Below are 14,991 nucleotides of genomic sequence, written 5' to 3'. Positions count from 1 at the left end.
TCACTACCTTCTCTAGCTAGCAGCTACCAGATTGAAAAGATAGATAAAACAGGAGCAACAAATGCCAAAGGAAACTTGGAGTCATTAAAAAACAAAACACAGAAATTTACAAAAAAACCACAAGCAAACAAGAAGCAAGGGAAAATTTGCTCCATGCTTACTAGTTTAAAAATTCTGTCTCTGGAGAATTCAACCCCTTCTGCTCTGATGTGTCCTCCTGCTGTTTTACTGCAAGCTCTGTCGATTCACAGCTGCTGCCCTGCACAAGTCCTGGGCTGCCTTCAGAAAAAAAACACATGGAAAAGCTGGAGAACCATATCCCCCACTCAAACAGCAAATCCCAAGTCAGAAAGAAGACACCAACACAGAAGTCAGAAGTCAGCATTATAACAGCAATGACAAGGCGAGCCAGGGCAAAAGCTGTACTTACCAAACTAATGAGAGTAGTATCAGCTATTTCCCACATTGAACAGGCCTTTCAGCTTTGAGCCTTGAGCTCACTTTGAGCTACTCTACCTCACCCATGTCCCTCCACTCTCAACCCAAATGCTCTCGAGTTCCTGGTGCATTGTGACCCCGTCTGGTCTCCAAAGCTCAGTATAATCTATAGGTACTAAGCACCAATCACTTGACTGGAACAGAAAGAAGAGTTATTTGCTAACATGCATACTTTAGAGGAGGATAAAGCAAGCATCACACTGTATGCAGGAAACACCCTTATGGTGTTATTCATAATGACTTGGTCATATTTCTCAATCCCCTAAACCTTGAAGCCAGAACTATTACATCAAGATAAGACAACTCCAGACAAGGATCTGGGGAGGACTTAGAGACAAAAACCTACAAGTGAAGCCTAGCTTTTATTGTTTGGTAAATTTTCATGGTAGCAGAGAGAGGACACCAATTGAGAAGTGACGAGAAACACTACCCCTGAACTTTAAAATTCCTCTGGTGTATAACTGATGATACACAGAAGCATTTCTGAAGTTGTATATGGGAATTAAAATTTGAATGAGAAATCAGAGATGAGCTTTGAGCATTGGAACATTTAACTAGGATCTTAAAAGACCTGCTAGAGGTATCCAGATAAGAAGCTTCTATTGCCCTGGAGAACATGCATGACATGGAATTTCCACGCCACAGCTCTTGGGATTAATGGCTGTTGGCAAAAACTGCTGCTTATATCCAAAATGTGTCCTGAGCTAAGGGGGTAAGAAAAAATCCTTACACAATCATGTCATCAATGTGGTTAGGTCCTAAGGTTCCCAAGCTGAGTGAAAAGTAACAACTGTGAAAATTTTAAGATGTGAATTAGGAGTCCTGCTGAAATGCATTTATGTATTTGAAATGGAAAACTGTTATTGACTTGCCCCAGAGTTGCAGTTGTTCAACATTAATAAAGACCAGTTATAAGGAGTTAAAAAGTGGGGAGGGTCTCAGCCTCATTTAGGCACGTAAAGATTTTGTACCTCTTCTCTACTAATCTTCTCCACACCTCTTATGGGGATTTGAGACTAGATATTATAAATCAGGAATCTGCTCTCAGGCAGCATAAAAACAGGAAAGTGCAAGTTCAAGCTTTTGAGAACTGCTAAGAACAAAAGCAGGAGGACAAGTGAGGTCAGACTGTTCTTTACGGAAGCATGAGGAAATGAGAGGCAGAGCTGTGAAGACACTGGACACACATCTACAACACACAAAGGTATGAGTGATAACCAGGAAGCTAAAATGGCAGACTCCAGGGACACAAAATGTATGGGGAAGCCCTTCACCACAAATACCTGCATCTGTAAAGAAAGAATCTGTTCTACAGAACAAAGGGAAGCTCTCTACACATGACTTCAAAAATAACTAGTAAATTGCTTCTTTAACTTTCCAAACTGACACAAAACTCGCTTTAGCAACCCAAGAAAGGCTAATAATTACCCTGGCAAGTTTGTTAAAAGTTACTTTTCTGCCCAGAAGTCTCTTTCCACCTTGTGGAAACAGATCAGTGGACTTCAGCTATTTCAAAGATACGTTTCCAAAGTCTCCTCCTTGCAAAGACAGTACCCTCAGTACTGCTCTACTCCAAATCTAGCTAAAAGCAGGAGGAATAAAACAGGAAATAACTCCCAAAACCATAAATAGGAAAGCATACAGTGAGAGAATGAGAAGAGCAGAACTGCTAGTTATTTTAAGTGACAAGATCACATAATTTAAGTTTCCAGGGCTGAAGCCCTGGAACATTTTGCACAATAGCTAAATAAATAAATAAATGTAGAACTAGGCAGACCCCTTTCTGACTCAGCAAGCTATCCACAAGGAATGGCCACACACAATCTCAGTTTTTCTTTTTGCTGTTTAGTATGTCTGCCCTGGAACTATGGCATCTGGAAGCAGCCTCCAGAAGGTTTCCTAAACCCTCAAGTCATGGCAAAGCTGCAGGACTCAATAAATATCAAGAAAGACATAATCTGTAGAGGACTATACAAAGCCTTAGGTGATTTTGGAAAACCTCTTTTTGAGATTAATTTGGAGAGGAGAAAAAGACAGCTGGAAGATAGAGATTATTTCTAACTTCATTTCAAGTTTTCGTAATCCAAATATCCACCAGCGACCTGGGAAAACTCAAGCACAGGATGCTTGGGGTCTGTGGGTACACAGCACCACCTCGTGGAGTGAATGGAAGAAATACAAAAAACAAGGAATGATTCCAGCACTTGAAACGTCTGCAGCTTGGCTTTTTGACAGGCTGCTCCTCCAGAAGGTTAACAAATCTCTCTATCGAATTTGTGCTTTATAAAAAAAGTTCACTGCAGATCTATAAAGAACAAATGAACAACAAACAACTCCCTATTTTTATCTCTCAAACTCATCACCGTTAACATAAACACTGCAGGCCTCTTCATAAATAGAGTGTGGGCAGACAACCATCTGTACTGAATTTTATTTGCCAGCAGGCCTAGCACAGCTGTGAGCACCCTTTTCTTACAAGTCTGAATCTCACATATTTGGGGTGGGCAAAGAAAACAAGTCTACAAATACTAAATTTGCCAGGAGTAACAACCTGTACTTCTCTTTATTTAGTACTGGAAAAAAAAAAAAAAAAGAAAAAAAAGAAAAAAAAAGAAAAAAAAGCACCCTTTTCCATTTAGGAAAAAAAAAAAAGAAAAGAAGTAAACTCAGAAAAACAGCTATTCTAGCCCTTTAGTATTTGCTCCCAAATATGGAGGTAAGCTTACAGAGTGTCTGAGAAGGAACAGCTTAAGATACCCAGCTGTTTCACATCTTACTGGTAATAAGGATTTCTAGGCACTACTGAAAGCATGAAGACCTGATTAGTTTCTACCTTATGACAGGTAGAAATTCATCTGTGCAACAGAAAGCACTTAAGTGTCCTGACTTCTAAAGGAGGTAGGCAAATACAGGGGTCTCTGTGGAGAAGACATGTAGTTGGTCTTACTTTCGGTTCCATCTCAATTATTTTGTCATACCCAGCTCCACTTTAGCAAATAATTCAAAGTTTATTCTTAGTTCATCTTGGTCTTCAGGATGAAAGTTGTTTAAAAGCAGAAAGTACTGTGCATATTGTCTATGCACTTCAAATAGCTCCCATAATTATTTTAGTACAGGTCTCTCAAATGTGATATTTGTGCTCAGTATGCTCTCTGGTATGCCTAAATCAAGATTAAATTACTTGAACTATCAATATTCCATGCATATGAGCCGCCAGTTGCAATTGCACAGCCAAGTGGGGACCTCTGTGAGGATACTTCCCTTAAGACAAAACACAAATTTATGTTTCAGGTGTCCAACAGAAGCATCACTATTTCAGCATGATGAGGTAAGGGATTTAAGCCTCTAACCTCTTCCAAATGGGACAACTGCCATTTGTAACAAGTTGCAAAAAAATGAAGAGGAAAAAAAAAAAGAGTACAGGCTGGTGGCTTAGGTTTTAGGGTTGTTTGTTTTTTTGTTTGGATTTGTTTTGTTTTCTGACAGTACAAACACCTAACTCCTATAATTTGTGTTCAACAATGTGAAGCATAGATAATTCTGTCTGATCTCAGTTTCCAGCAATCAAGTAACTATAAGAAGATGAATTCATTGTCAGGATAATCTCCATGCTGCAGCACTATATTGTGGATGCTAACTCTGAAAGAGAGTGCCTGTAGAAATTACAGGCCGCATAGTTTCTCAGTCTTGCCTGAGAAAGTAGCCTGAGAATTCGTAAGGAGGATTCAAAACAATCCTCAGAGACAGAAAACAGCCTTGCAGGTGCTGTTTGTCTGTCCCTTGTTTTCTTTGCAGGAGAAAGTCGGGGGGTGGTGTGCCCCACTGACCAATGATGGTAATGTAGCAGTTTACTAACCAATAAGAGTTTCCTTTCTGTACCTTCCACATATCAGTCTATAAAAAAAACCTGAAGTAATAAACTACGAGAAAATTCTCCTGATCGACTCCTCGAGAGTCTGTGTCGTTCTTCTTGCGTTCCTCATAGAGCGACACTGTATGATTCAGCATCATGTGGCATGCAGGATTAACATGCTGCCCTGCCTAGCTCTATATACAATGCAAATGTGCACAACTCAGCAAGGGTTCACACAGGTGCTCCAGACACCTATGCACGGCAGCTCATCTACCAAATGCACATTCTGCACTGTTGACACTACAAGACATCAAAATCATGCCCTACTGGATAACTTTAGATGCTTCTGTCAAATATTATGCCTGTTGACCTCGAGATAAATACTGTATCTCTTCCTATCACACACATGCACAGTCACTCAAACAGATTTTCTCTTGTCCCATATTACACAGTAGGAGTGCCTACAACTATTTGTTGGCAGTGAGACTTGCAGTCACTGCTTCTGAGAGCTCTGGCTCCTTCACACAGAGCCAGGTCTGCTCACTTCATTCTGCACAGGAAACACAACCCATCCAGGGTTACAACAGCAAAGCAGCAAAATGAGTCTTCACTGACATCAGCAATAGTGCTGCCTTCTGTAACATCCAGGGCTGGATCCATGATGGAAACCCTGGAGCACAGGCACTTTGTGACAGTCTGCATATCCAAGTAAGAGACACCTGATGGCTGAAGTCTTCAGTAATAAAAAGAAATATAAATATTTCAGCATTTTGTGGTGTTGAACTGTGAAACTGTCTGTGACAGATGAACTGTTAAACACACAGGTGCTTCTATAGGACCTACAAATTGTATGATGGATGGCTCGTGTTATTGCTATCTATCTTCATCATTTGCCTGGGATCAGAGGGCAGAAATGTAACAGAGAGAAGGTCATCTAGTACAATCTGAAAAAAGGAAAAAAAAAAAAAAAAAAAGAAAATAAATATGACAGATGGTTATGGGAAGCCAGCAAACCTGACACCAGTTTTGCTGTGGCCAAGCACTGCAATTAGGTTTCAGACCAGAGACAAGAGGAAGAATAGAGCCCAAATCACACTTCCTTCAAAATAAATGTTGGAGTCTCTCTGGAAGAAAACTATGCTTATATTTGGCAGTTATATTTTTAAAGTCAGAGTCTAGTCAAGACACTCTGGTCTGGAGGTCAGTTATGTTATCTGAGACAATTACTCAATAGACGTAAGCACAACTAGAGGCTTAAGGCTAGAGACACCTGAACAAAAGCTACAAAGATAAAACCCTACTTTCTTAGGGATAGAGCTCTTTCTTCATCCTGCTCAAGACCACACTTTGAAGCACCATGCTGGCAATATCCTGAAAGGCAAATCCTAGACTGGGGAGGCCACCACAAGCCTGTGCTGCTTATCTCCAACACAGAGGTCTGTGAAGAGCCTCAGGATGTCACAGCCAGTAACTTATTAAATAATAAACCTACGCAGAGGAGGATGAACTAACTTAGGTCAATGCTTTTAAACCAAGGTTACTTGTCTTCTTTCTCAGGTTAAGTATTTTCTGCTAACTTTCACAATAAATTCATCCTCATGATGCAGTCAATGAATCCTGAGCTTTGTTTCGAAAATGACGAAATCAACCACATCCTGCCTTTTCATTCCTTCATTTTTTTTCTGTTCAAAGCTATTCCAAGAGTTTCACTGAAATATGCAAAGTTGTGCTTGCCTTAAGTGTAGAGTTTTAATTGATTAAATTACCACCCATGAAAAATATTCACCACCTCTGTATGCACCCAAGACTTTGAAATGAACTAATGTTCGCAGATTTAAAAGCTTTTTCATCTGCAGACAGCTTTTAGTTAACACTTACATCCCAGTAGAATTCAAGTTATGTGATTACTCTTAGGTTTTTTTACTGAAAAGCCTAATTTCTCCCACAATCAGGGAAGTTATTTTGTGTCCCAAAATCTCTAAGGGTAGCAAAAGGCAACTGAAGTCCCAGACTCCTCTCCCAGCATTTGCCGAGGCCTCAGATGTCAGTACACAATGAAACACCTCCACAAAGATAAATTAAATCCAACAAAATGTGCTCCCCTGTGTAAAGCTTGTTTCACAGGTACCCAAGCAGCCAATTTCAATCTGCCCCTCAGGGATCATTATTAAGATAACTGTAATTAAGGTTTTTCATCTAATCCCCAATGTTCTACAGCTGAGATTATTATACCAGCTCATGGGTAACAAGATTGCAACATAATAAAGCTATGTCCCTATATGCAGCTAACTCCACTGGAGATCAATAGTAGCCTTCTGTCAATGACAGGAAATAATTAGTATATTAGGCAGCTTGGATAGTGAAGAAAGAATCTCCTTCAGGACCTCTGACTCCTCCTGCCTTTGTTTTTCTGTTAACAATTTACATTGCAAAACAATAAATAAGCATAAAAGATGTCTCTTGATCCCTACTGACCCCAGATTCCTCCCTTAGGTAGCCCCAGACCTGCAGACTCAAAAATCAGCAAGAAAAAAGTTTTAAAATTCCAGTGCTGCCTGAATCTCACTGGCTGTTGGCATTCTCTCAGCTACCCACACTGTAAATATTTTATGACATAGATTTGCCCACCTAATGACTGTGATCTTAAAGGTAGCTTTTAGTCTAAGGTATATAAAAACAATACATTTAATCTTCAAAACAAAATGATTAGGCACATTTGATATGCAGACTGCGAGAATCCCATACCAGATTTTGATCTGCAACTATTGGCATAAATCAGAAGTAACCGCACTGAATTAAAATAATTTGCATTTATAAATGTTACAGCAAAGGAAGTCTAGTCTGAAAAATAGAAAATATTTACTCCAATCCTCATCTATTTATTCTCACCCAATAATGTAGGCTCCTCTTTACAAACTGTTCTCTATGTAGACAGCCTGGGAAATGAGCAATAACCACGCTGAGGACCCAGTAGGAATAAGGAGGCAACACAGTGTGTGCTCTGTGTGTGTGCTATGGCAAACAGCTCTTTGCTGTCTGGGAAAGCACCAAGTGAACTCTATCCCATCTCGTTAACACCATTACACCCCACTTGTCACACATCACATTTAGATCAATGACTTAAAAGCACACAAACATAACTCAGCTGAGCGCTGCGAAGAAGGCAGAGCGCACAAAACCCAGGTGGGACAAAAAACAGATTAAGGATTATTGCAAGTCAGAGATTCCATCCGGGACAGTGAGCCCAACATGGAAATCATATTCTCATAATCCACAGTGCAACAACAGACTCGTAGAGGATTGGAGGGAATGATCAAAGCCATCTTAGTGTTCACCCGGACTAGTGACTGGGTATCCTGTTGCAGATCAATTGCAATAGCTAAAAGACCAACCAGGTTTTACAATGATTTTTTTCCCCCTTCTCTGCAAAAGAATAGGTACTATCTGCATAACATTTGGCACCCAAAATACCTCATGCTGATGAAACCATAGTAGGTGTGAGATTATCAAAAGTATTTGGACAATACGATTGAGGACAGAGATTTCATAACATTGTGCGGGAGGAAAAAATCCATTTAAAATAAAAATCTTCAAGCTCAGGATTATTTTTGCCTATCAAATCCAACTCAACATACATTTTCCATCATCTTCCAAACTCAGTTCTGTACCATCTTCTGTGAAGAAGCTACTATAAGAAGAAAAGAATCTTTAAGGAGTAAAATTTATGGCTGAAGACTTTTGGTATTTTTCTGAGTTTTTACATTTACTTCTTTTTAAAACAAATATGAGCATGTGCAGGATATTACAAAGAAAATGCTAAATTTAAAATTAATCAAATCCTTGATGCACTTGACAATTTAGAACGCTTAATTTATTACCATACATTCAGTAGAAAGATGTGCTTACAGATCATCATCGACAAATGGAGCTTGGAGTGACAGAAAAACCAGACTCTTATTCTGCTGTACAACACTTCTGTTTCTGCTGCCAGCTTGCATCAGTGTCTTATCAGTGATCACACCCTGGATGTGCCATTACTGAAGGAAAAGTTTGAGGCCAAATCTCTTGTGGGGTAAAATACGTAGGACACAGTACCACTCACTCAGCTACTTTTAAGATGAAAAGTGAAAATTATTGCCATGACTACCAAAGAGTATCAAGTTTAAGAAAAATACTGTCAAAGGGAGCAGAGATCACAAGGAACAAAATTATGGCAAGAGCCTTCTGTGACATGCTTATGAAAATGGCATAGCTGGTGAGCAGCGCCAGGAAGAGAATTAACTGCATGAACTGCTCAAAGGTTGATAACAGAGGCTGTAATCACTCCCACCTGTAAAAAGTCTCTCTCCTTCCATGCTATTGAAGTCTGTAGCTCAGCTGGACCATAGCTTATGTGCTGACAGCAGCCAGGTGTGCACAGATATCAATGACTGATTACAGCTCTCATTCTAAATGCTCCTTCTGCCAAGCTGTTGAAGCAATCGTAATTAAATTACTCACTAGAGACCTAGCTGCATTTTAGGGACCACAAAAGGATAAAGCTGGCTAGCTTTCACTATTAAAAAAAGGAAACACTTACATGTCAGGGCACCTTGAGAGGCTGAAAGGTGCAGAAGAAGCAATTTCAAAAAGCACCTGTCACTCAAATTCCCTCTTTCTCCCCCAAAACAGGGACAGACAAATTTTTCCCTCTAATGTTGACAGCACTGCCCATTCCAGATGACTCCCAAAGGGAACACGGGGCAAACAAGCTCTTGATCTGCAGTCTGATTTGATGTTTAACAGCTGTTACTTAAGGGAGGGGAAATGCATTTTGGTATGCTGAGAAGAATGAGCATTCTGAAACCACCAAAGACCAAAGGCAGTTATGTAGTGGGCTATTACTAAGCATCAGAAAAGTGCATGGTGCTTTAATAAGAAGTAGCACCAGAACCTTGCCCTAAAGATGTTACATTTCTTGGACCTGCAGGGCAAATGAAAGTAAACAGTGCTAAGAAGGATGAAAGCAGAGTTCATAACCCAAATCATAGCGCTACAATTTACATCATGTACTAAAGTACACAGTTGCATTTCTCTTCTTTTTTTACCCTCATTCTCAGAGGATGAGGTCATTCACTGTCAGAAGACACCAAAGGCTTAAGTTAGGAACTCAAAATGAGCCATCAACCAGAAAACACTTGGTATAATCTGTGAAAGACCACTAAGTAAGCAAGAACAAAGCATGAGGAGAGAACTAAGAAGTAGGCAGTGTCTGACCTGTTGTAATGAACTATGATTCACTCAAGATAAATCAGAGGTGACTCTTGCTTCATGTAGGATGGATGTCTCTGTAGTATCAAAGGCAAATCCCCAAGCATGATGATATTTAAACAGCTGACTGGTTTAGCCATGCATGACTAATGAAGTCGATGCAGATTTATTTTCTACACACTAGCAACCTCTTGCTCTCTGACTCAGTAAGTGAGTAAGCTGGGCCCATTAGAAACAAATGGGTGATAATTAAACATGAACAATGAGGAGTGTTTCTGTAAGTAAATCAAGCTGAGTTTGTTGGCATTGACATTAAAGGAGGTCATGAATTCTGGACAAAAATGGGCCCAGATGGTGAAAACACAAAATAGTGAGACAAAGGGAATAGGGTTCATCTCCCAACTGGGGGTCTGAATCCTGCAATGGAGAGCACGAGCTTTAACTGCTCAGTGACTCACAAAGTAAGTTTGGGGTGCAAACACCAAAGAGCACATCAGAATAAAGACATCATCATAAAGGAAGGGTTACTTATTTAGCCATTTGCCCTGCTACTAGTCTCTTCTAATTACTATTCTGCTTGCTATTAAAGCAGGTGTGAGGGAAACCAGTTCTGCCACTGCAGCCTAGTTTACAGACTATGCTCCAGAAGCATCAATACACTTTCATACTCATTCACTTACTTTGTAAGGTGCAAAAAAGAAGGGCATTAATGAAGAGGGATGGGCCTGCTTTGACAACCTTGGTATCTCACAGATGTGGGGCTAAGGCCAGCTTCAGTCTTCCTTAATCAATCAAAAATACTCTTTACTCTAAAGTATTGCTCTTAAGACATTCTTTGATAATTTTGATATACTTCCTTTTATTTCAAGTAAAAAAAAAAATGGTTAGTAAGGCTCACTCTCTATGATTACATAACTGAAGTTATCAAAAGCTTTTCTTGAGATGGTGCTAAATTGATGAACAATGGAACAAAGTCTCCATTAACTCCCTTTCCCTCTAATCCTTCCCTCCTCCAAATGTGATTCATATAAAGACAGTAGAAGCTTATAGGTTATGCATCACATGGAAAGGGATTTGGAAAAAAAATATAACTTACTGCACAAAAAAACCCCCAGCAGCCCTGTACATTACTCCTTTCCCAGACCAAAAAAAAAGCATCACTCAGCCAAGCAATCTCACTGGAAGGTTACTTATCAACAGGACCCTTGAAAAGCATGGAGACCTGAGGCGTATGAAGATACCAACACAGGAGGACAAAAAGCTTGGGCTACCTTTTCTCTTTACCCATCAAAAGTCAGCAGATGGATTTAACTGTTTCAACAACAACATAAAGCCTGTTTGAAAAGGTGCTTTACACAGTGCTTTCACTAGTCATTGCTGCAAATCATAAATTTTTCACAGGCAAACACCTCCACTAATACATATTTGTGCTACCCTGGCAATTGCTCTTGGAAAGCTTGACCCCCAGTGTTTACTCATCTGCATGAAGCACTGAGTAAAAAGCAGCATTTTCTATGATCTAATTTGACATGCATATATCATTTTCATTAGCTAGATTGCCAATGCCTTCTCTTATACATTCTCTCTGTGCAGAAAATGTTATTGTTTGATCAGATAGACAAGCATGTCTATTCCCAAAAAAACCCAAACATAAATCACACCTACGGATAGTTAATTTGAGCTAGTCTAGGAGATCATCAAGAATAATTGAAGAGAACACCATATTTTCCATTTATCTGTCTCAGAGGCACAGATATGTTCTTCACAGAACACATGAAAATGCAAATTTCCAGTGTGGACATTTGACTTAACAGAAACAGAAAGGCAAAATATATATAATATGTCAGCCTTTTGCTAACTTTTTCATTCTGTAAAACTAGACCTATTCTATTTACTTCAATACTCCATATTTACAGCAGTGGGAGACCACCAACTACTCATAAGGTAGAAATAGCTATCAACTAAATTAATAAATAGACTGCTTTAGCCAAAAAAAGTTCCACCAAAGACCCTAATGCATTTCTAAATAAAAGGCCCCAGGTTACACTGGAGGTATCTCCCCCTGCCATTACTTGCACTAAAATCCAGTCTAGAGTATTTGCTTCAATTGTTAGATGCCTGTACTTTGATTATCTAAAAGGTAGGAAAGAACAGGACCTCTCAACTGCACACCCACAATGTATTCTAACTGTATCAGAAGTCAGGAGTAGAATTCTATTTCCAATGTCGTGATATGTGATAAAGACAAAATCAAACAAACAAACATAACCCACAAAAAAAGGTGTTATACGCACTTTTTGAAGCTCCAGGATGAAGTCTTGTCATGTTCCAGAAGAAGTCCACATGACTTACCTTTCCAGATCATTTTGAAACCCACATCTCTCTGTGTGCATTTATAAATTACCAGCCAGGCCTGGTAACTGGATGATAACTGTGGCTCCTACGCTGCCCACAACACACCCACTCATTTCAAGCTCCTTTCTCTGCATTATTTCCAGCTGCCAGCTCTAAAAAGCAGCAAGAAATCTCCAATTACAGACACAGGAACCTGGCTCTTCCTGATGCTTCAGGGCCTGTTCTAAGCCATTAGCAACAGCTTAACAAGGGCACTGCAATGTTCTGGAGTTGTGAAGCCAAACACATTAGAAACAAACCCCACAGTATCAATAATATAAGAGGTTTCCTGGATATGTATTTAAATGCAACCCAACAGAATTCAAAGTAGTGTTTCTTTCACACGTTTGTGTGCTATGCTTAGCAAGTCTAAACTGATTGACTGAACAAGTAGTTTCAGAGTGGGAAAGTGGGTGTCCAATTGATAAAAGCAAACCAAAACAAAAACGCAGAAAATTGGCACCAGATCTTGTGACTCCAACATGAAATGTTTCTTCTGGACCCAAAGGAAACATTCTGAATTCCAAAGCAACCCAAAACCAGACATAGCATTACAGTCTATAGATCTGTGTCAGTAGTACCTTGTTTATACATCCCCTGTCAAAATATGACTGCTGATCGGCCTTCCCAATATCTGAGAGAAATATACTGGAAGAAATGGGAGACCAACACAGACAGCACTACACGTTATGAATGACTCAGAAAAGAGGCATTTTGGCCTTCAGCAGAAACGGATTGTCACCATATGCTACACAGCTTGTCATATGTGCCATCAATTCAGTCATGTCTCAGGCTTTTAGGGGAAGGGTACAGATATGACAGTGCTGTGGTACCAGCATTGCATGGACCTTGCTGGTACCACTAATTAACTCTACCACAAATGCCTCAATGAAAAGCAGTTTTTTCTGGGTTTAGTTATTAAAATTACAGTAGGTGAAACAAATTATTGAAGCCTACTGTTATGCTTACTAGAGCACTCATGATGTATTCCTTTGTTCCCTGCCTTGGAGCAAATGAGGGAGAAGGGGGCAGTCACCTTAAGTAAGAGAGGCAGGCAGACAGTAGAGCTGAAGTGATCTGTTCCCTCCAGGCAGGAGCAAAGGCCAAATCATGATGAGCAGAGGGAATGTCAAAAAGCTGATTATGTGCCCCCTAAAGGCAGACTTATGGGGTTTGTTCAATTATTTTATCAGAGATCATAGTAGTAATTGGCCAAGAAGATCCAAGGTTTTGAGATTAAGCAAATCAATACACCAAGAAGCACAATGGTTCTGCTGTGTATTTAACTCATCTCTGGTTTTAAGTGAACATTCTCTCAAACACTAGCCAGCACTTTAGCATACAGCTGGTATTTCAGTAGAAGACTATCTAGAACACCACTCATTTTATATGCATTCCATGTCTTTTGCACCAAGTTTTGAATGAAAATCTCAAAGCATAATTCAGTACACAAAACCTAGACACTTTTTACTTATGAAAATATTACATACAATATTTTCAAGTCATTCCTGGTTTCTCTAAACATCATTACCATGATTAATTAACATAAATTATCACCATTGGACTGGTGACGTTAGCTTTCAAAAAGAAGAGAAAAAAAAAACAACAAACCAACCCCCAAGAAAAACCAGCCAAACAAAACCAATACCTGCTGAATTGCATATTTTCATTTTAAGGAGAAAAGAGATAAACTGCTGTAGCTTGAAAAAAATTTCCAAGAATAGAAGTTTGGATTTGACTTTGGGAAAATTGCATTACACTGAAAGAACAATGAAACATGTTCTCAGTGCTCTCACATATTAGAACTCCCTGAACTCACTGAAAAGTCTACTTACGATCATTACACTGGCTCCCAGAATATGAAGTCATGGAGCAATCACAGGTGAAGCCTTCCCACTGCTGATTACAGATGCCCTGATTCGCACAGGAATCTTCCTGGCAGGTAGTACTCGGTCCTGGAGAAAGGATGACAAGGAAAGAGTGAAATAAAGCTGATTCACCTTGGTCAGGCCCACAAAAGCTTCAATTAATCACTACCATTACCATCAGGGATCCTCATGCAGAAGAGAGAAAGCACTAACCAAACACTGTTCCACTCCTAGACGTGCAAGAAACTCAGGTAAAAAGAGCACAAAGACAAATGTACATCTCACAACAAAACAGCAAACTATAACACAAAGCAAGGAAGAGGGAACAGCAACATATTCCCTCTTAGGCAGACCCAACTTGCATGTTCCAAACTTGCTCAAAGAATTTTACAGTAAAATAGGGGGTGATGCCAGGCCAACAGACATAGCCAGGTTGTTGTGCTTCCCTAAATGTTTGATCCCCTTATAGAAATGAATGCTAATTAATAGGCCAATGAAGAACGCCTCATCACACCCAAAGAACCCTGATAATGTAGATTCAAACTGAAGTTTTGAGGCCCCTGCTGGTTACAACTTGGCTTTATAGGCTAATAGCAGTCAGACAAACAAAAAAACAAACACTCTGAACTACTGCATAGGCTCCTCTGGAAACATTCTAAAAAAGTCCTCAGAAGGGCATGACATTTATCCACAACACTTGTCTTTTTGGACTGCTTTCCATGCTGTTGGTGGAAGCAGAGAAGGAAGCAGTCACTACTAATAGATTTGCAGCTAACAGTTGCTATCCTACTCAGATAAGCTTTGCAAAGACAAAATCCAAGCAACAGGAAAAAAAATAATCTTCAGATCAGACAATCTCTGAATGACAGCCACTATGTCATCCACAAGGAGGTATCTGGATTCTGAATCATCTGAGTGATTGTGTGAAGCTGCAAGCCATAGATTACAAGAACATGAGTTTACAAGTTACTTCCTGGGAAAGTATTTTATATTCAGCGTTCTAGAGAAAGGTATGTCACTTCTGTTGCGTGAGATTTTAAATGAAATATACGTATACATTTGACATAATTACTATCCTCTATCCTATATGTGTTGGAAAAGATGAAATTAAAGAAATAAAGCAGATAA

The 14,991-nt window shown here is 39.6% G+C and overlaps 1 protein-coding gene across 12 annotated transcripts in view; it reads right to left on the bottom strand.

The window, feature by feature from the left end:
* NRXN3 (neurexin 3) overlaps positions 1-14,991 on the bottom strand; it is a 964,547-nt gene that overhangs the window by 506,492 nt on the left and 443,064 nt on the right. For all 12 annotated transcript variants that reach the window (XM_015631171.2, XM_033514971.1, XM_015631158.2 and 9 more), the window contains one exon: positions 13,831-13,950. In XM_015631171.2, coding sequence (XP_015486657.1) covers positions 13,831-13,950 — 120 coding nt within the window. The remainder of the gene's footprint in view (positions 1-13,830; positions 13,951-14,991) is intronic.

Source organism: Parus major, chromosome 5 (assembly GCF_001522545.3).
Source record: "Parus major isolate Abel chromosome 5, Parus_major1.1, whole genome shotgun sequence".
Taxonomy (NCBI): Eukaryota; Metazoa; Chordata; class Aves; order Passeriformes; family Paridae; genus Parus; species Parus major.
The sequence above is the reverse complement of the archived record's forward strand: the minus strand, read 5'-3'. Positions and strand labels throughout refer to the sequence as shown.